Source organism: Indicator indicator, chromosome 3 (genome assembly GCF_027791375.1).
Source record: "Indicator indicator isolate 239-I01 chromosome 3, UM_Iind_1.1, whole genome shotgun sequence".
Lineage (NCBI taxonomy): Eukaryota > Metazoa > Chordata > Aves > Piciformes > Indicatoridae > Indicator > Indicator indicator.
Window position 1 is genome coordinate 46,314,488 of NC_072012.1, and position 20,185 is coordinate 46,334,672.

At 44.3% G+C, this 20,185-nt stretch overlaps 1 protein-coding gene across 1 annotated transcript in view; it reads left to right on the forward strand.

Moving 5' to 3' along the window:
* Window positions 1–3,336: 3,336 nt before the first annotated feature.
* DYRK4 (dual specificity tyrosine phosphorylation regulated kinase 4) overlaps window positions 3,337–20,185 on the forward strand; it is a 33,079-nt gene continuing 16,230 nt past the window's right edge. The window contains exons 1-8 of the mRNA XM_054399588.1: window positions 3,337–3,360; window positions 7,191–7,274; window positions 8,605–8,754; window positions 12,189–12,324; window positions 14,229–14,392; window positions 15,439–15,575; window positions 16,506–16,646; window positions 18,776–18,914. Coding sequence (XP_054255563.1) covers window positions 3,337–3,360; window positions 7,191–7,274; window positions 8,605–8,754; window positions 12,189–12,324; window positions 14,229–14,392; window positions 15,439–15,575; window positions 16,506–16,646; window positions 18,776–18,914 — 975 coding nt within the window. The remainder of the gene's footprint in view (window positions 3,361–7,190; window positions 7,275–8,604; window positions 8,755–12,188; window positions 12,325–14,228; window positions 14,393–15,438; window positions 15,576–16,505; window positions 16,647–18,775; window positions 18,915–20,185) is intronic.

The window sequence follows — 20,185 nt, forward strand, 5'->3', positions numbered from 1 at the left end:
TCCAGATCTCATTAGATGGCAACACAGCCTAATGGGGTGTCAGCCATCCCCCCAATTTTGTATCATCATCTTTTGTCCACATGATGATCACAGCCAGTGACTGGATCCAAAAGACATTTATTTAGCATTACCCTTAGCTTGTTTAATTAAATATTTATCAGAAATTGATTTTTTGGGTTTTCTTTTAATACTGAGTTACAAAGACCAGAAATATTTCCTTCAAACTTAAGAGAATTGCTTTGCAATTTATAACTGAGACTTCTTATTCATTGGTTTTCACTTCAGTACATCATGACTGAAAATTAGTAGTAGACCTGGCAGGTTTCTTTTACCCTGAGAGTGTTGTTAAAGAATGTAGGAGAAAATTGTATGCATTTTCTTGTGCTGTCAAAAATTAGGTAGTGCTCTTCAGCTGTGAGAGGAGAATCATCCAAAAAAAATGCTTTTATTCCTGCAAGATGTAGCACAGGAAACTTGAATGTGTTTACAAGAGTGCCTTAAAATAAAATGAGGAGCATGGAAAGCATCATGAGGAACAGAAATAAATCAAAGGAAATAAAGTAGAGGGCATTCTTCTTAAAGGGAGACAGCTGAATGTGTGACCAGATCTATTTTTTGCTCCTTTCTGTGTAAGCTATCCTGAGAAAGTTAAGATTTTTCTGAACAAATTAAGTCAAAGCCTGAGATGGAAAGATATGGCCAAAAGGCTGTGGAGCTAAGTCAAGCTGTGTTAGAAATCTTCTAGTGTGAGGTGTCCCTGCCCATGGCAGGGGGGTTGGAACTGGATGATCCTTGTGGTCCCTTCCAACCCTGACTGATTCTATGATTCTATGATTCTATGATTCTATGAAAAGAGTGGCTGTGCTACAAAAAAACAGAGGGAAGGCAGTGTGCAGCTTTCTGTCATCTACCCCACCTCATATACCTGGTTAAAAGAAGAGCACCAAGTGCTATTAATAAGTGCTAGTAGTGATTCCAATACTTCCTTATCTATGTAGCGCATAAACATTTTTATCAACAGTAATAGTGTTAGTTTCCACTATCAGAATCTGTATTTTCACAGTTAGATGTCACACACTGCATTAGTTAAATCCCTTCTTGTGAACCTTGCTGTCTACAACTACCTGAAGGGAGGTTGTAGCCAGGTGGGGGTTGGTTTCTTCTCCCAGGCAGCCAGCAACAGAACAAGAAGACACAGTCTCAAGCTGTGCAGGGGGAAGATTAGGCTTGATCTGAGAAAGAAGTTCTTCCCAGAAAAAGAGATTGGCCATTGGAATGTGCTGCCCAGGGAGGTGCTGGGGTTGATGTCCCTGGAGGTGTTCAAGCAAAGCCTGGCTGAGGCACTCAGTGCCATGGTCTGGTTGATTAGATAGGGTTGGGTGATCAGTTGGACTTGATGAGCTTGGAGGTCTCTTCCAACCTGGCTGATTCTGTGATTCTGTAATTACTCAGACAAGCTAGGTATACCTGTGAGAGAAGAATTAGAGTGTAACCAGCTGTGTGTGTTCACACATGCCAGTTTGCCTGGGTATGCTTGTGTGGGAGTGACTTAAATACACTTCCTGCATGTTTGTGCTGTTTGATTTGTATACCAGCACGTGGCACCTCCATGCTGAACCTACTCTGCTGAGCATGAGAGTCTGTGTGGGTATTTGGCTAGAGAATGAGGATCACAGGCTCACAGGATGCTAGGGGTTGGAAGGGACCTCTGGACATCATCGAGTCCAACCCTCCTGCTAGAACAGGACCATAGAATCTAGCACAGGTCACACAGGAATGCATCCAGACAGGGCTGGAAAGTCTCCAGAGAAGGAGACTCCACAACCTCTCTGGGCAGCCTGTTCCAGTGCTCTGTCACCCTCACAGTGAAGAAGTTCCTCCTCATGTTGAGGTGGAACCTCCTGTGCTGTAGTTTATATCCATTGCTTGGTGTCCTTTCACAGGGTGCAACTGAGCAGAGCCTGTCCTAGCCCTCTTGACATCCAGCTTTTAGATATCTATAAACATTGGAGTTTCTCTTCTGTGTGAGGTGTAATACTGGAAAGGATTTGTTGACTATATTAGGAAAAATAGCTTTATTGAAGGAGTGGAACAGGATGCCCAGGGAGGTGGTGGAGTCACCATCCCTGGAGGTGTTCAAAAAACATACAGACACAACAATTCAGGACACAGTGGGCATGCTGGTGTGAGGTGGATGGTGGGACTTGATGATCTTGGAGGTCTTTTCCAACCTGAATGATTCCATGATTCTGTGATTTGAGAGTTATCAAGCTTGGAAGAATGGAAATGGCAGGGATGTGCCTTTTAGAGTGGGGCCCCTCAGCTCTTAAATCAGGCAAAGACATTGCATGGACCACCGTGAACGCACAAGAACAGCTGTTTGTCCTTTGAGCACCCTGTAAAAAGCAGTGCTCATTCCAGGAGAGGCCTTCTGCAACAGCTTCTGCGGGTGAGCATGCATTTCTTCTTTGAAAACTGGTTTCTGAGTGAAAAGTAGAACTCTGGTGGGCTGCTGACAGATTTAAGACCGGCGGGGAACATGCCAATACTTGGCTGCGTGAAGGAGGAGAGCACACTGTATTTGCAGTTTTAGATACATCCCCTAGCATGCTGAGGGGATAGGGACGCCTCCATCGCTGCTCTGTCACACATGCACAACACCCAAAAGAGGAAAAGGAAAGGCAGGATGACAGCTAAGCTCTGTTCCACTGATGTCATGAAGAACCACAAAGCAAGGCGCCGTAGTTCGGTCCTCGATAAACAATAAGCAACATCCGACGAAGAATCCGCCCTTGAGGCATTAATTTATCCTCGTTTTTCTAGACCAGGAGTCTTGGTGAATAGATTTTTCTCACTGTATAGCAAGGTCAGTGTGACAAATTTTGAAAGAAATATGAGTTCAAGCCTTTTTTAATTTTTTTTTTTTAAATTTTTTGGTTTCACAACCACAGGAGCTCAGTGAGAGGGAGCAGGCTGAGATGGCAAGGGGAACAGCCAATCCTGTTATATTTGTCTTTCTTATTACTGACTTGCCTTGATAAATATGGAAAATTATATTTGGCTAGAAGGAGGCTGAGAAAGGGAACAGATGGCCACCAAAAAGAATACTAGAGCAGCTAATAGGCACTGGCGTATTTCTGGGACAAAAATTGAAATCTGAAGCCAAGCAGAAGCATTATCCAATTTTTTTTTTTTAATTTTTTTTTTTTTCTGATCAGGGTACTGTGGATGAAAGTGATCCTGCTATGCTCTGACTAGATGAAGGTGGGATCCCTGAAATGCATTCTCTGAAGGGAATAAACAACTTCCATCCTGCAGTTAACAGCCCTGGCAGTTATGCTGACAGAAATAGTTGACAAGGTGGGGAAAAATGTTCATGTTCCTACTGCATTTCTGAGTGAGTGAGAGTCCATTTGCTGTGGATTTTTGATGTGTTGCATGATTTGGCACCTGCATTGTGTTTTCTCTGTGTATTTCTAGAGGCTTTAATCAGTTTTGAGGGCAGAGAGAAGAGAAGTGACCATTTACCATGAGGAGACCATGCAGTCTGCATAGTCTGTCTGGAGTTCTAAAGCTGTGCATTTAATAATCTCTAAAATTTCCATGCATTTCTGAGTTCTCTGCTCAAAAAGGTACTGGGAGGAAAAAAAAAGAAAAAAGAAAAAGAGGAATAAGATGGCATTTGGGGAATTAGGAAGATGTGCCACAGTTTCTGGTTTTGCAGGATGTTGTGTGCTCAGTGCCTAAAACTCTAGGCTGCAGATTAAGCAGTGAATGAGGACATTGTTCTGTTTCTTGAATGGCAACTGGAATCAGCAAGGTAATACAGGATTTGAAGGGTTAGAATAGCAGGAGATGACAATCTGAGATTGAAGTGCAACAATCAGAGCTGCAGGGCAGGCTCAATGCTCTCTAAGTAGGACAGCCAGGAGTGAAATGGAGTGGAATAGTAACAGTTGATGCAGTTTTTTGTCTGGAATGCACCTGGCAGGATGAAACCAGCTCAGCTGTAGATCCCACACTAGGTGTGCAGGATTTTGCTAGAGCAGCAGCTGATGCATCATCTGGATCCAGATCATCAAATAAGTCACTGTGGGGACTAACAGATCAATCCACCTGCTCCTCATTTAGCCATCAGCAGATCAATCTTTTTCCACAGATGAAAGATGAGTCTCTTTACCTGCTTGAGGTAACGTTATGAGGATTGATTATTGATTGATTTTAAGGGGGGAGGAGGTTGAATCAATTCCCTAAGCAGCACTGAAGCCCTTACTAAGTGAGTTTTGAGAAAGAGAAATGAAATGAATCACAAATTCCCATGATGAAATCAAGGCACAGCTTTGGGCAGATGGACTGACTTTGATTTTGCACAGTGTAAAATTTAATGTGTCAATTTATCCCCAGTCCATGCAAATGAAATAGATTCCAAATGCTGGCAGGACATCTTGGGGCTTATTTAGCTGCTCCCTTAGATCTTGCTGGATTTTAAAGACATTCTTCATGCTCTGTTAGTAAATACAGCAGTGTTTGGAATTTACATTTAATAATATCAGCATCGCTGCATAGCATTAAAAAAAAAAAAAGGATTGCTAAGAAATATATAAATAAATAAATAAAACATTTCAGCATGAAGGCTGCAGTCTGTAAAGGCACAGGATAGACTTGATGATCAAGACCAAGTGCAGGGTCCTGCATCTGGGTCAAGGCAATCCCAGGCACAAATCCAGGCTGGGCAGGGACTGGTTGGAAAGCAGCCCTGAGGAGAGGGAACTTGGGGGTGCTGGTGGATGAGAAGCTCAACATAAGCCAGCAGTGAGCACTTGCAGCCCAGAGAGCCAACCAGAGCCTGGGCTGCAGCAAGAGAAGTGTGGCCAGCAGGGCAAGGGAGGTGATTTTCCCCCTCTGCTCAGCTCTGATGAGACCCCACCTGAAGTACTGCATCCAGTTCTGGAGCCCCTGTTACAAGAGGGCTATGGACATGCTGGAAGGTGTCCAGAGAAGGCCACCAGGATGAGCAGAAGGCTGGAGCTGCTCTGCTATGAGGACAGACTGAAAGAGTTGGGGCTGTTCAGTCTGGAGAGGAGAAGGCTCCGAGGTGACCTTCTTGTGGCCTTCCAGTATCTGAAGGGAGCTCCAAGAAAGCTGGGGAGGGACTTTTTAGGCTATCAGGTAGTGACAGGACTAGAGGGAATGGAACAAAGCTGGAAGTGGGGAGATTCAGGCTGGATGTGAGGAAGAAGTTCTTCTCCATGAGAGTGGTGAGAGCATGGAATGAGTTGTCCAGGGAGGTGGTTGAGGTCCCATCCCTGGAGGTGTTTGCAGCCAGGCTGCATGAGGCTCTGGGCAGCCTGATGTAGTGTGAGGTGTCCCTGCCCACGGCAAGGGGGTTGGAACTGGTTGATCCTTGTGGTCACTTCCAACCCTGACTGATTCTGTGATTCTGTGATTCTATGATTCTAGGATGCAGTAATCCTGTAGTTCTGTACTTAGGGGCTTTTGTTGAGGTGACTCTGGGGATGTTTTGGATTTGCAGCTCACAATCCCTTATCCCCAGCCAGCTGATCTTCAGTTCCAAAGAACAGAATTATTATGTCCTGCGTTGACAGGACTTAGGATCTTTCTCTTTCCTACTGTTCTCCTCTGCTCCATAGAAAGCCATAATTTTTCCTCTCAAACTGTACTCAATTAGCATAATATGAGGATGCTTAGGGGACTTGAGCATCTCCCCTATGAAGAGAGACTGAGAGCCCTGGGGCTGTTCAGTCTGGAGAAGAGAAGATTGAGAGGGGATCTGATTAATGTCTATCAATAGCTGAGGGGTGGATGTCAAGTGGAGGGGGCCAGGCTCTTTTGGGTGGTGCACAGTGATAAGAAACAACAGCTTCAAGCTTGAACATAGAAGATTTCAGCTCAACATGAGGAGGAACTTCTTCACTGTGAGGGTGACAGAGCACTGGAACAGGCTGCCCAGGGGGGTTGTGGAGTCTCCTTCTCTGGAGACTTTCCAACCCCACCTGGATGCATTCCTGTGCAGACTACCCTAAGTGATCCTGCTCTGGCAGGGGGGTTGGACCTGATGATCTCTTGAGGTCCCTTCCAACCTCTAATATTCTGTGATTCTGTAACAAGAGTAAACCCAGAGCTGCTTTCAGCTTTTCTTGATTCTGAAGTTTCCACTTTAAGTTTGCTCAAGGACTTCTTTATTTTTGCTTGTTTTTTTTTTTTTCCCTCCTGGTTTTTCAAATGAAAAGGAAGAGAAAACACCTGCCATGGACACTAACATCCATGGACACTAACAGCACAGTTGTCCATGGCCAGTTTCTAGCTGATCTGCCCAGCTTTAATGGTGTCTTCATTTGCTGAAGAGCAATTGGAGTGCCTCTCCTATGAGGACAGGCTGAGAGAGTTGGGGCTGTTCAGCCTGTAGAAGAGAAGGCTCTGAGGGGACCTTCTTGTGGCCTTCCACTATCTGAAGGGGGCTACAAGAAAGCTGGGGAGGGACTTTTTAGGGTGTCAGGGAGTGATAGGACTAGGGGAATGCATCCAAGGTAGAGGAGGGCAGATTTAGATTGGATGTTAGGAAGAAATTCTTCCCCATGAGGATGGTGAGACACTGGAACTGGTTGCCCAGGGAGGTGGTGGAAGCCTCATCCCTGGAGGTTTTTAAGGCCAGGCTGGCTGTGGCTCTGAGCAACCTGATCTGGTGTGAGGTGCCCTGCCCATGGTAGGGAGGTTGGAACTAGATGATCCTTGAGATCCCTTCCAACCCTGACAGTTCTGTGATTCTATGAATAAAGGGCCTGGCAGCAATGGCTGGGCTCACAATCTGCCTTGGAGGCAGTTTAAAGCCATCTTTCCAAGCAGGCTCACTACTGGCTTTCGAGGGTGTACTTAGGGGTGGCAATGGCCTCCCCCTTCCCTTCCAGTGACCACATGGGTAGATCAAGCATGCTGAGAAGCACAATAGGCAAAAGTCTCTGCACCTGCTCACCAAACAGCTGTCTGACTGGGAGAAGCATTGCTAGAGCATTGCATGGTTTCAGCAGCCTTTGCGGTCCTCTCTCATACACTGTGTTGGAATAAACATTGCCACAAAGCAAAGAAACTTGAAAACCAAACAGAGAGTCCAGGATTTTTTTTTTTTTCTTCCAGAACAACTTTTATTAGAGCTTCATTTTATTTTTTTGCAGTCTTCCCATGTGGATGCATTTTCTCAGTCTCAGCTGACTGTTCAAGAGAGAGATCATCTGAGACCTAACAGAGTCTTCCATCAGGTATGTGACTCTTCAGCTGACTTTAAAAAATACCTGAGTGCTTGTTTTCTAAGAGATCCCCTACAATGCATGAAATCTGAGCAGAGAGAACTCCTTTATGGCCTGCCCTCTTCCATTTCCCCTGCAGCTGTATGGGTCTCCCAAATGCTTGCAAGTATTTTGGCTTTGCTAGATGATCAGAGAATTTGAGTCACCTCTGCATAGCTGCTTTTGTTTCTTGAAGTTTCCATGAAAAGTCCGCTGGAATCTTAGGGCTAAGGTCTTAAAAGCTTTTCCATAGTACTGGAAAAGAAAAACTTTCTCAGTCAAGTTGATTGGATGGAGAGCTTTGTGTCTTTGGTTTTTGTGAGGATATACCAAACCTTTCCTTTGTGTCTAAAGCCTGACAAATATATTTCTACCCTTTCCTGATGACAAAAACATCACAAGGATGTACATGGACTGTAGCCTTAACACTCTAAACCTTGATTTGGTAGTGCATGGTTGATCTACTTCAGAGCTGTTTCCAAACTTTTTCTTCTTATTATTTGCCAAAGAAATTGTCTACCTCAAAGTTTTTCTTTGCTGCTAAGAGTGTGATTTCTCTCAGTTCAGCTATCCAAGAAGATTAGAAGTTCAAACATCCACAAAACCACTTCCTCCAACGACTGACTTGAAAGAATGAGTGAAGTAGAAATGTTTTGCAGTTAAACAAAGAGGGAGAAGGCTAAAGAAAGGCTTGATAAGCCTGGAGTTTTCCAATTGGTATAAGCATTTATTTTTTTCAGTAAAGCTGGCACAGAGCTTGCCCTTTCCTCACTAATGAGTAGTGCAACTAAGAGGCCTGGGCAAAGTGATCTTCATTAGACATGAGGGGGAAGGAAATAATGAGAAACCAGTACAAGGAAGACCCTCCCACTATCTCCACCCATGGTGTTTGGCAGCAGTCCAGTCTCAATTTCTCTTCTTCCACTGGGAATAGCTAATGATGTTGCCTGCCACTTACAATACATGCCTGCTTATTACCCTACATGTGCTGTATTTTCCCCACTCAAAGCAGTCCTCCCCACGCACCTTTTCCACCTTTCCCACTTCTCCAATGCTTGTGGTTCTGGTGGGGAAAATTTCATGCCCTAAAACATGCCAGGCTGCCTGGACAACCTCCTCCTGCCCATTAGTACGATTGCTAGCTGCCAAAGAGTCATCATTAGGTGTCAGAATTGAACCATACCCATTTTCCAAGGTTTTAGATCCCTCAGGGTTTTGGTTGTTTTTTTTTTTTTTTTTTTTTTGAAGGTGTAACACAGAATTGCTTTCTAGGTCATTATGCAAACTTCTGCTTTCAATTTAGAAAGTCAGTCGTGGTGTTCTTCCCCTCCCACCTCTGGAAGGTCAAGCAAAGAGTGGTTTGGTTGCAGACACTGCAAACCCTCTTCTCCTTGAAAGCAGCCTGCCTCAGATAGCAAACAAGAGCTTGCAGAACATCCTTCCCTCTCTTCAGGTGAGTTGCAAAGCTCTTAGACATCTTGTATCCACCCGGTAAATCAGCTCCTCTCTAAAGAGTGTCAGTGGCTCAGCTTCACAAATGCGTTTGTGTGTGGGAAGAGAAATAATTTGGTGTGAGCATTTGCATCAGCTTTCATTTTCAGCTATAGCTAAAAAGGAAGGGGAGGGGGAAAAAAAAGAAAAAGAAAGAAAAAGAAGAACTATAAACAGTCAAATGCTGAAGGGGTTATCAAACACTGGAATGGGATCAAGAGGGAGGTGGTTGAATCCCTACCCCTGGAGGTGTTTAAAGGATGCAGATATGGGGTGCTGAGGATGTGGTTTAGCACCAAGCCTTGGTAAATAATGGTTTGGCTTGACGATCTTCAAGGTCTTTTCCAACCAAAATGATTCTGTGAGGCTGTGAAACAGACTTAATTCCTTACCAGCATGGTTGTGTATTGTTGGCTCGTGTCCAGCTTCTTGCCCACCAGCACCTCCATTTTCCTTAACCTTATTTGTTTTGCTAGTGATGTGTTCAGCTTCCAGCTGAGCTTTGGCTTTCCCAAACATACCTGCATATTCAGGTAGCATCTCTTGTATGTGGTCCAGATAAACAACCCCTGCTTCTACCTTATTTTTTATTCTTTACTGTGTTTGTGCCTGGTCAGAGGTTCCCTTTTCATCCATGATGGCCTTCAGCAATGTTTGCTCAACTTTGTGCATGTTAGAATGGACTGCTCTTATGCTTCAAGGAGACTGACTTCAAAGATAGTGAGTTCCCCTGATTTCCTTTCCTCCAAGGCAGCCTTCCATAGGTTTATGATAAAGGACACCCCTGAACAAGCCAAAAGGTACTTTCCTGAAGACCAGGGTTTGTAATTCTGCTGTCTCACTCACTTCCCTGAGGATCTGAGTGACAATCACATTGTCACTGCAGCCAAGTCTGCTCTTACCTTGACCTTCATATCCTCAACCACTTGTTCCTTGCACATGAGTAAGAGGTCCAGCAGTGCATCTCAGATCACTTGCATTAAGAACACAATCCAGAAATCTCCCAGAATGCTTTTTCCACTTCAGCAGATACTGAGGTGATTGAATTACCCCATGAGTGTCAGGGCCTTTAGGTATTGATTAGCCTTCCTTCTGCACCTAATTAAAACCCCTCTCACTAGTTAGTAAAGCTTTTATAGCAGACCCTCTTGACCTACTTCACCAGATGCATCCTGGTTTTGCTCAGATGTTCTTGTTCTTCATCCTGTGGTTGTAGAAACCATAGCCCTCTCTTTAGGTTCAGCCAGGTGTTGATCCACTGGATCCACTGAATGCATCACTCCAGCTAAGTCCTTTCTCCTCAGTGAAGTGATTCAGAACATGTCCTGGCCCCCTCTTTGCCCCCAACATCACAGAATTGCAGAAAACATCCTTTTGGAAGAGCTCTCAAAGGTTATCCAGTCCAACCCTCAACCCAGCACTGAAGGGTGAACACTAAACCATGTCCCTAAGTGCCAGGTCCACACACTGCTTAATCATCTCCAGGGATGGTGACTCCACCACTGCCCTGGGCAGACCAGTCCAGTGTTTGATAACCCTCTCAGCACAGTGTCTTCTGTCACTTTATCTCTTGCTCTATTATCTCCAGCCCTCCATCATCTCTTCATGGCTTGATTCTGCAGTCTGTCCTTTGTTTTCCCATTCTGGAGGCCCTGAGAATTTCTGTGCTCCAGGATGACAGTATCACAATACATTAGAGGTTGGAAGGGAGCTCCAGAGATCATACAGTCCAACTTCCCTGCCAAAAGCAGGATCACTTAGGGTAGTCCACACAGGAATGCATCCAGGTGGGGTTGGAAAGTCTCCAGAGAAGGAGACTCCACAACCTCTCTGGGCAGCCTGTTCTAGAGCTCCAATACCCTCGCTGTAAAGAAATTTCTCCTCAGGTTGAGCTGAAATCTTCCTGATCATCTATTGATACAGGTGACATCCACATAGCTTTTTCTCCTGCAATTTCTTCCTTCCAGTGCTTCTCCACCCACACAGGCCCATTCATTCCCCATTCATACCACTCTTGATGTTTCTGCTATAAATATTTATGTGTGCAGATCCGAGCGCTGTGCCTGTAGCAGTGTGGGCTGTGCAAGCAGTTTTAAGGCTTCTAGCAAAACTCTTCAGCAGATGTGCCCACACAGCAACCCAAAATGGCTAATGCCTTTTTATCCTTCCCTTCCTGCCCCTCTGTACTAGCTCATGCAGGTTACTGCAACTCAATCACAACATAGCCATTTGTAGTGAGAACCCATGTAATGAATGAACCTGGAAGATAAACTTCCTTCTCTTGTGAAGTTCAACAAGACCAAGTGCAAGGTCTGGGTGGAGGCAATCCCAAGCAACAACACAAATATAGGCTGGGCAGTGACTGGCTTGAGAGCAGCCCTGAAGAAAAGGACTTGGGGGTGCTGGTGGATGAGAAGCTCAACATGAGCCAGCAGTGAGCACTTGCAGCCCAGAAAGCCAACCAGAGCCTGGGCTGCATCAAGAGAAGTGTGGCCAGCAGGGTGAGGGAGGTGATTCTCCCCCTCTGCTCAGCTCTGATGAGACCCCACCTGGAGTACTGCATCCAGTTCTGGAGCCCCTATTACAAGAGGGATATGGACATGCTGGAAGGTGTCCAGAGAAGGGCCACCAGGATGATCAGAGGGCTGGAGCTGCTCTGCTATGGAGACAGACTGAAAGAGTTGGGGCTGTTCAGTCTGGAGAAGAGAAGGCTCAAAGGAGACCTTATTGTGCCTTCCAGAATCTGAAGGGGGCTACAAGAAAGCTGGGGAGGGACTTTTTAGGGTGTCAGGGAGTGATAAGACTAGGGGGAATGGAGCAAAACTAGAAATGGGTAGATTCAGATTGGATGTTAGGAAGAAATTCTTCCCCATGAGGGTGGTGAGACACTGGAACAGGTTGCCCAGGGAGGTGATTGAAGCCTCATCCCTGGAGGTTTTTAAGGCCAGGCTGGATGTGACTGTGAGCAACCTGCTGTAGTGTGAGATGTCCCTGCCCATGGCAGGGGGGTTGGAACTGGATGATCCTTGAAGTTCCTTCCAACCCTGACAACTCTATGATTCTATTGAGAGATTTTTCTTTCCATGGTCCTATAAAATCTGATGCTATTAGCAGAATTTGCTTTCTGGGTAACAGAGTGTCCTAGTCCCCAGGCATGCTTCTACTGTCTCTGCACAAAATTAGCATAAAGATCACTCAACAAATCCAGAATAAATATCTTGCAGCTTTGTCTTTGGGAATGTAACATTTTAGATATCTTCTTTTTGCATGTATTTATATAATTCTAGATCAACTCAATGTTCATGAAAATATCTGAAAACAAACTTTCTTTCTCTTTTTGTTGGTGTTGTTTGTTTTTTTGTTGTTGTTTTGTTTGGTTGGTTTTGGTTTTCGCAGGAAAATGGAACTCCAGGCAATATTTCCCAATTTGCTCTTCCAGATTGTCTTCCTGAGAGTGATGCCAGAACCCAGACAAAACCACCAGAACCAGAAAGCACCAGCATCTGTGTCAAACTGCCTATGACAGCTACAGGTAGAATAGAACAGAACATGCTAAAAAGACTGGAGGGACAGGCTGCCTGCAGGAGTGTATGTAGCCAGGGTCCTCAGTGTCCAGAGGTCCCATACTAAATGGCCACTGAAAAGCAGAACAAACCATTTGGAGGACAGGGAAGTGGATAAGCTCAGTGATTTCTCAAAATCCTACTTGGGGATGAACACAGAAGGAGGATGAATAGCATAAAGACAAATGAGAGGAGTGTGCATTATGTACATGACAACAAAATGTATTTCCTAAAATCACAGAATTGTCAGGGTTGGAAGGGACCTCAAGGATCATCTAGTTCCAACCTCCCTGCCATGGGCAGGGACACCTCACACTACATCAGGTTGCTCAGAGCCACATCCAGCCTGGCCTGAAACACCTCCAGGGATGAGGCTTCCACCACCTCCCTGGGCAACCTGTTCCAGAGTCTCACCACCCTCATGGGGAAGAACTTCTTCCTTACATCCAACCTGAATCTCCCCACTTCCAGCTTTGTTCCATTCCCCCTAGTCCTGTTACTACCTGACACCCCAAAAAGTCCCTCTCCAGCTTTCTTGCAGCCCCCTTCAGATAGTGGAAGGCCACAAGAATGTCTCCTCAGAGCCTTCTCCTCTCCAGACTGAATAACCCCAACTCAGCCTGTCTCCATAGGAGAGGAGCTCCAGCCCTCTGAAAGTCTTAAAGTTTGACAGGTTTGCCTTAAAGTTATGCCAGGTCATTTGGTGGACAGCAATAGTCCAGCATAATGACAAAATGCTTTCTCCACTTGCTTGCAACTGTGTCACATTTTATCTCTGTGGGCTAAACTGCATTTTGGGGGGGGTCCTCAGATCTAGAAAGATTAAGGTGGAGTTAAGCTAGGGGAGAAAAATAATGCAGTGGTCTTTTGCTTTGAAAGGATTTAGCATCCCTGCATTAGGGGGTGAAGGTATGCCAGGGTTTACCAAACACCCACAGGCACACCTAGAGAGCACCCTGGGTTGTAAATGCTGCTGGATGATTAGTTCTCTGGATGTAAATTACATAAGCAGAGGTGTTAAGAGTAGCTGAAATGTTGCTGTGAAGGAAGAATCAGTGCTAGAAGAACTGCAGATTTGGGTTCTGTTTAATTCCTAACTTGACATTTTCATAGAACCACAGAATCAACAAGGTTGGGAAAGACCTCAGAGATCATCAAGTCCAACCTATCACCCAGCACCTCATGACTAACCAAACCATGGCTCCAAGTGCCACATCCAATCCTTATTTGAACACCTCCAGGAATGGTGACTCCACCACCTCCCTGGGCAGCACATTCCAATGGCAAATTACTCTTTCTAGGGAAAACTTTCTCCTCACCTCCAGCCTAAACCTCCCCTGGCACAGCTTGAGACTGTGTCCTCTTGTTCTGGTGCTGCTTGCCTGGGAGAAGAGACCAAAAAGACAAGACGAGTGCCTGAAAGCTTTAGTTACCTAAAGCTTCCTGCCATGATTATAACCATGGCAATCAAACCAATAAAAAAAAAAAAAAACCACAAAGAAATGTAAGCTGTGAAGTTTGCTGAAGTAACAGATGGGATTTTCAACCCCCTCCCCGGGTACATAACTTTGCTCAGGATCAAGTAATTTTTACCCAAGCATTCTTAAAAAGTCTGGCTGACAGATGAAGAATGCTTTGTGAAACAGAATACTGGAAGTCAGGAAAAAAAAAAAGAAAGAAAAAAGAACCAGAAATTTGTGCAAAATTGTAGAAATTCTGGCCTCTAGCTGGCAGCTGCTCAGCCTCCTGCCCAAAGCAGCCTAATTTACAGTCAAATGTTCTGTTGCAAAAGCAATTTGCCATTCAATTTCTGCCATTTTATTGATTTTTTTCCTTTTTTTTTTTCATTTTATATTTTTCTTTTCTTGTTTAGAAGCCTTGAAGTATTTTAGGAACCAGTTAACAGTCTATGAGCAAAAAGAAATTTTCAATTATGCAGAGCTGTGGTTTCTTGGGCTGGAAGCTAAAAAGATTGAAGTCTTGCCTGAAACCCAGAGTAATAATTGCTATGATGATGAGCATGGCTCCTACTTAAAGGTAAGTGGAAAAATTAAGGTGTTCATTTTCAGCTCAATAAGTTTGTAGTGACTATCTGCCAGCTCTTAAGAGATCTCTGTGAGAGAAATGTTGTTCCTAGAAGATTGATACTGACATAGTGAAAACATCAGTTCCAATCCCTTTAAAGCTCAGAAGAGAATCCTAAAGAGAGACCTACTTTGCACCTCATTCAGGATTGATGCAAGGTAGGTGGACTGATGAAGCAGAGAGTTGTTATTTTTCTCTGTCACCCTTGTTTAGTGTAGACTTCACTTTCTACCAGCTCAGCATCTCTCTTGGCCAGTAAACTTGCCCACAAATGAACTATTTTAAAGCCTCAGCACAGAATCACAGGATGTTGGGGGTTGGGAGGGACCTCTGGAGATCTGGAGTCCAACCCCCCTGCCAGAGTAGGACCATAGAATCCAGCACAGGTGGCACAGGAACACATCCAGACAGGGCTGGAAAGTCTCCAGAGAAGGAGACTCCACAACCTCTCTGGGCAGCCTGTTCCAGTGCTCTGTCACCCTCACAGTGAAGAAGTTCCTCCTCATGTTGAGGTGGAACCTCCTGTGCTGTAGTTTAGATCCATTGCCCTTTGTCCTATCACAGGGTACAACTGAGCAGAGGCTGTCCCCTCCCTCTTGACCCCCAGCCCTCAGATATTTATAGACACTGATTAGATCCCCTCTTAGTCTTCTCCTCCCCAGACTAAGCAGCTCCAGGTCTGTCAGCCTCTCCTCACAGGGCATATGCTCCAGTCCCTTCATCATCCTTGTAGCCCTCTGTTGGACTCTCTCCAACAGATCCCTGTCCCTCTTGAGCTGGGGAGCCCAGAACTGGATGCAATATTCTGGGTGGGGCCTCACTAGGATAGAGTAGAGGGGGAGGAGAACCTCCCTGGATCTGCTGGACATACTCCTTTGAATGCACCCCAGGATCCCATCAGCCTTGTTGGCCACAAGGGCACATTGCTGTCCCATGGGTAACTTGCTGTCCACCTTTGTCTTGCTGCTTGAATCTGAATTATTTGTTTTCTTTTGAAGGTTTTACATGACCACATTGCATACCGATATGAAGTGTTGGAGGTCATTGGGAAAGGGTCATTTGGGCAGGTGGCTAAATGCTTGGATCATAAAACCAATGAATTAGTGGCACTGAAAATAATAAGGAATAAGAAAAGGTGAGATGTCTGTTGGCTTTAAACCAATACAATCAGTTTCTTGTTCTATAGGCAGTGACATTTTGGGATAGTGTGAAGAAAGTGAAATCAAACCCCCTCTGTATTAGACTTCCATTAAAGACAGTGAGAACTGAGTGAGGAAAGGTGGTGTGAGGGACTCAGAACTGGCCTGATCCACTGGAGACATTGTCTATGTGAGCAGGCACACTTATTTCTGACTTACAAGGAGGAGGTCTCTGTATCTCTTACACACACAACTGAGAGCTGAGAGGCTACATTCATACAGAATCACAGAAGGGTAGGGGTTGGAAAAAGCCTTTGAAGATCACCCAACCAGAGCAGGATCACCTAAGTCCTGCTGATAACACCATCTTCAAAGCCAGGAATTTATCTGGTGACTCTTTCTCTCTAAACCCTTATCACTCCCTTCAACTGGTGGGATGGAATGTGAATGATTACCATTTTTTTTTTAGTTGAGTTTAGGTTGAAGCAGGGTCAATGATGCTATTGAATACAACCATAGTCTTAACTCTTCAGCTGCCTCATCAAGTGAATCCTAAATATAAAGCCAGTCTTCAGTACTGACTGTCTTACAGTGGTAGGTGTGAAATATGGTCCTGGTCAAGTCAAGAAAAGCAATCCTATGGATTTGAAAGGCACTAGGACTTTACACTGGATGCTCATTTGAAACTTTGTCCTTGTAAACATTTTTTTCAGCCAAGTCAAAATAACTACACTTAAGTGTCATGGAAAGCCAGAATATTTAGACTAGGAAACAAGAGCCAAAGTTGCAGTAGGTACCAGGGATGGATGGTAAATTTTTAATCATTGTCCCACGTGTTGAGATTAGCTTAAGATGTTGCTGCTTGTACAAGAGTGGCAAACAGACTGAGCTAATGTTATGGTTTCCTGTGCCATGTAACATTTCAGATTTCACAGCCAGGCTTTGGTGGAAGTGAAGATCCTTGATGCTCTCCTGAAGAAGGACAAAGATGACACTCACAATATCATCCACATGAAGGAATACTTCTACTTTCGCAACCACTTCTGCATCTCCTTTGAACTGCTGGGGTAAAGTACATTTTCCTTTACACAAACCTTAGGGAGCAGTGTAAACCTTGTGCCTTCCAAACTTCCATTTTTATGTCTTCTTCAGAGGAATTTGCAGCTCTTAATGTTAGAAGGAAGGAATCCTGTCAAAATACAGACTGTAGAAGTGAGCCTTTGATCACCAAAGGTGAAGTGATAAAAATCAAGACAAGGACAGAATCCATCCCTTATTTTTTGTTCTATGTAGTGAAGGCTTATAGAATCATAGAATCAGTCAGGGTTGGAAGAGACCACAAGGATCGTCTAGTTCCAACCCCCCTGCCATGGGCAGGGACACTTCACACTAGATCAGGTTGGCCAGAGCCTTCCTTGACAAAAAAAAACAAAAAAACAAAACAAAACAAAACAAAAACAAACAAACAAACAAACAAAAAAACAACAAAAAAAAAACCAACAACAACAACAAAACAACCAAAAAAAAAACCCAATGAATTCAGGACTTGTAAGCTTCAGGGTATATAAATATAAATAATATGAAATAATTTAAAAATACAGCTTCTTCTTGATTTCTATGCCTTGTGCTGCAGGACATATCCTAGGAATTTTGGAGACACTTTAGAGAAGCCAGATCATTTTATTCACCAGCTTCCCTGTAATCAGAGTGTCAAACTGGAACTGTGGAGGTTACCCACAGTTCCCCATCTCTTAAAGTGAAGCTCCAGTTGCTGCATCTGTCATAGCCCTGGCTGAAGATTCATCTTTGTATGGAAGGCTTGATCTCAAAGAGACCTAAATTCAGTGTGTTGCTGCATGGGAGTTTTCCAGACAGACAGGGATAGGCATTGACACAGACCTGGCTTTTCAGAAAGCTGCTATGGAAACTCATAGGAAAACCTTCATGGGATAGCCATTGTGTTTCAGCTCTTCATGAAGGGGCTGAAGACTAGTTGTAATATAAAAATATTTGTCTGGTAAAATATTTATTGCTTCTAAAATATAGTGGAGACCCCTAAATTCCTCTTCATCAAGCCCTGGTAACTTGGGTTACTTCTGGAGCAACAACCCTTGCCTGACACCAGTGGATGCACAAGGTGGGAAGGCAGAAAGCTACAGTTGTTGATGTTCTTGCAGATGTTTCTGGTCCTGCTGAGGACAACTCTTGAGAGCAATGTTGCTGAAGACATGCCTGTGCAGCCTTTCAACAGCCACCATCGCTGTGGTCCTTTCCTCCTCTGAAGAACAACCACACATTGAGCACTCAGTACTTGTCAGGGCACAGCCTGAGGGCTTCCTGGGCCTCTGGCAATAGGAGCTATGGAGTCCTTGAGGGCAGAACCTGACACACAGGAGAAGGGCAGCAGGAGGGAGTACAGAGATGGACCAAGGCTGCACTGGGACATGGGCCTGGCTTGGTAGGGTGCACAGCAGGGTTGTGTGGAGCTGGAGACCATCCCTGCTGTGGTGTTGCTGGATCAGGGAATGACAGTCCTGAGGGTTTGACATGGGGTTCTGGGCTGTGGGCAGGTTGGAGGAAACCCAGGCTGCTGGGTAGGGCTACTAAAGCTGCCCTCAAGGTCTCAGGGCAACGCTCACGTGTTGCTAACCAAGCTTGGCAGAAGTTGGCAGCATCAATTAATGCTCTGCTGGATGGGGCTCAGATATGAACAGTGACAGGAGGGATACAGAAAGCTAATGAGACCTGAATTTATGGGAGTATTTGTCTAGAGAGATCTGCTGCTGATTAAAGACTCTTTGGAGAAAAAGGGTTTACAGAAGGTGCCAAGGAGAAGGCAAGTGGGAATGAGAAGAAGCTGAAGAAAATGTAATCCTCTCAGTTCCTGAATGATAGCTGTTCTTGATGAAAATCAGCTGAGCACATAATGTAGCACTGAGTTCAGCAAGCAAGCAAGTCCATTGATGACATTATGTCTTCTTTAGATCTGGAGGTGTTTGTGCATATTACATGCAGAAGAGCTTTCTCAAGGAGGAAAATAGCTAAGTCATTTTCTTCTGCATGAGTCCTCCCTCATGTAGGAAGACAGGCTAAATACTCTCTTGATGAACTGTGAGCTAATCATGCCTTTAAAAATAAGTTCCCTAATCTCTTTTCTGCCTTCTGTCTTCTTCTTCCACTCCCACAACCCTCGCAGAATAAATTTGTATGAGTTGATCAAAAAGAACAATTTCCAAGGTTTCAGTTTGTCTTTAATCCGCCACTTCACTCAGGGTGTGCTGAGATGTTTGCAAGTGCTCTACCAGGAAAGAATCATTCACTGTGATCTGAAGCCTGTAAGTACAGTCCTTTCACAACCTGTTATTCTGTACAGAATACATTAGCTTTATCCTGCTTTTTTTTACTGATCCAGAGGAGCTCTCAGAATCCTTACAAACCCAGGAGGGTATTGGTACAGAAGCTGTGGTTTATCTCAGACTCTATTAGAACTAGAATTAAGTGACTCTTGCCATTGATTCAGTTCATTCACTGCAATGTTGTCTGGTTGCTAAAATGCATGCAAATATGAATTGGATTCAGGCAATGACATTTTGCTTAGAGAAAGGGAAAAAAAAAAACCTGCTTGTGAAATTAAGTATTTCAATATGAGGGACATTGTAATTCAAGGAGACATTCACAAGGCAGCTTGTTTCAGGTTATCCTGTTAAGGCTATTTAGCTTCATATGCAGTGCTATAAAATTAAGTAGCCAGCTGAGACCAGGACAAAGCAATTCTACAGTATAGTATTTAGAGTACTCACCAGTTTTTGGAGGAACATCTGTGATGCAATTTCTGCTGCTCTAGCTGTTAAGCAATTCATTCCAGGGGAAACACTTCCATTATCCTTCCATTATCCTTAAGTCCCAATTTTTTTTTTTCAGTTTTCTAAGAATTCTGAAGTAATTTATTTACATTTTCATTTCAGGTCAATGTTTCTTTTGAATCCTTTTGCAAAGTAGCAACTGAACCAATCAACCAATCAATCAATCAATAAGCCACCTCTCAAGTAAAAATGCTGCTGATGAAAATCTGCTCTCATTTTCCTTCCTGTGCCTTGACTGAGATGTCTGAAGAGTCACATGCTGTCTGTACCCATTGTCTTGCCAGCATCTTTGCCAGCTCCATTGACAGTGAGAAGTGAAGGCTGCAAAATAAGCAGAATATCTTAATCAACAACAAATTAGCCCAATGGGAAAACTATATCCAGGCAGCCACTGACAAGGAATGAGGCTGGCAAGATGAATGAGTACAGTCTGTGTTTAAAGAGAGTAACCTGTTACTGAACATTTAGTGAGTTAGCTGTGAGGGAATTTTGTTCTCATTCTACAATTGCACAGTTTCATGAATTTATGTTGCCTGAAACTCGTGTGTATTATTCCATCTGCCTGCTGTGATATTTCTCAATGTTAGGTAGAGTATGGAGTATCTCTGGACTTGATTCTAGGTAACCACTGCCCCCAGAACCTGAGTTAGCTGTTAGTCAGCTGCCCTGTATTGTGAGAGATTCAGTGCTAGAGACAGAGTCCTACCATGAGCATGAATCACAGAAACATTCAGGTTGGAAAA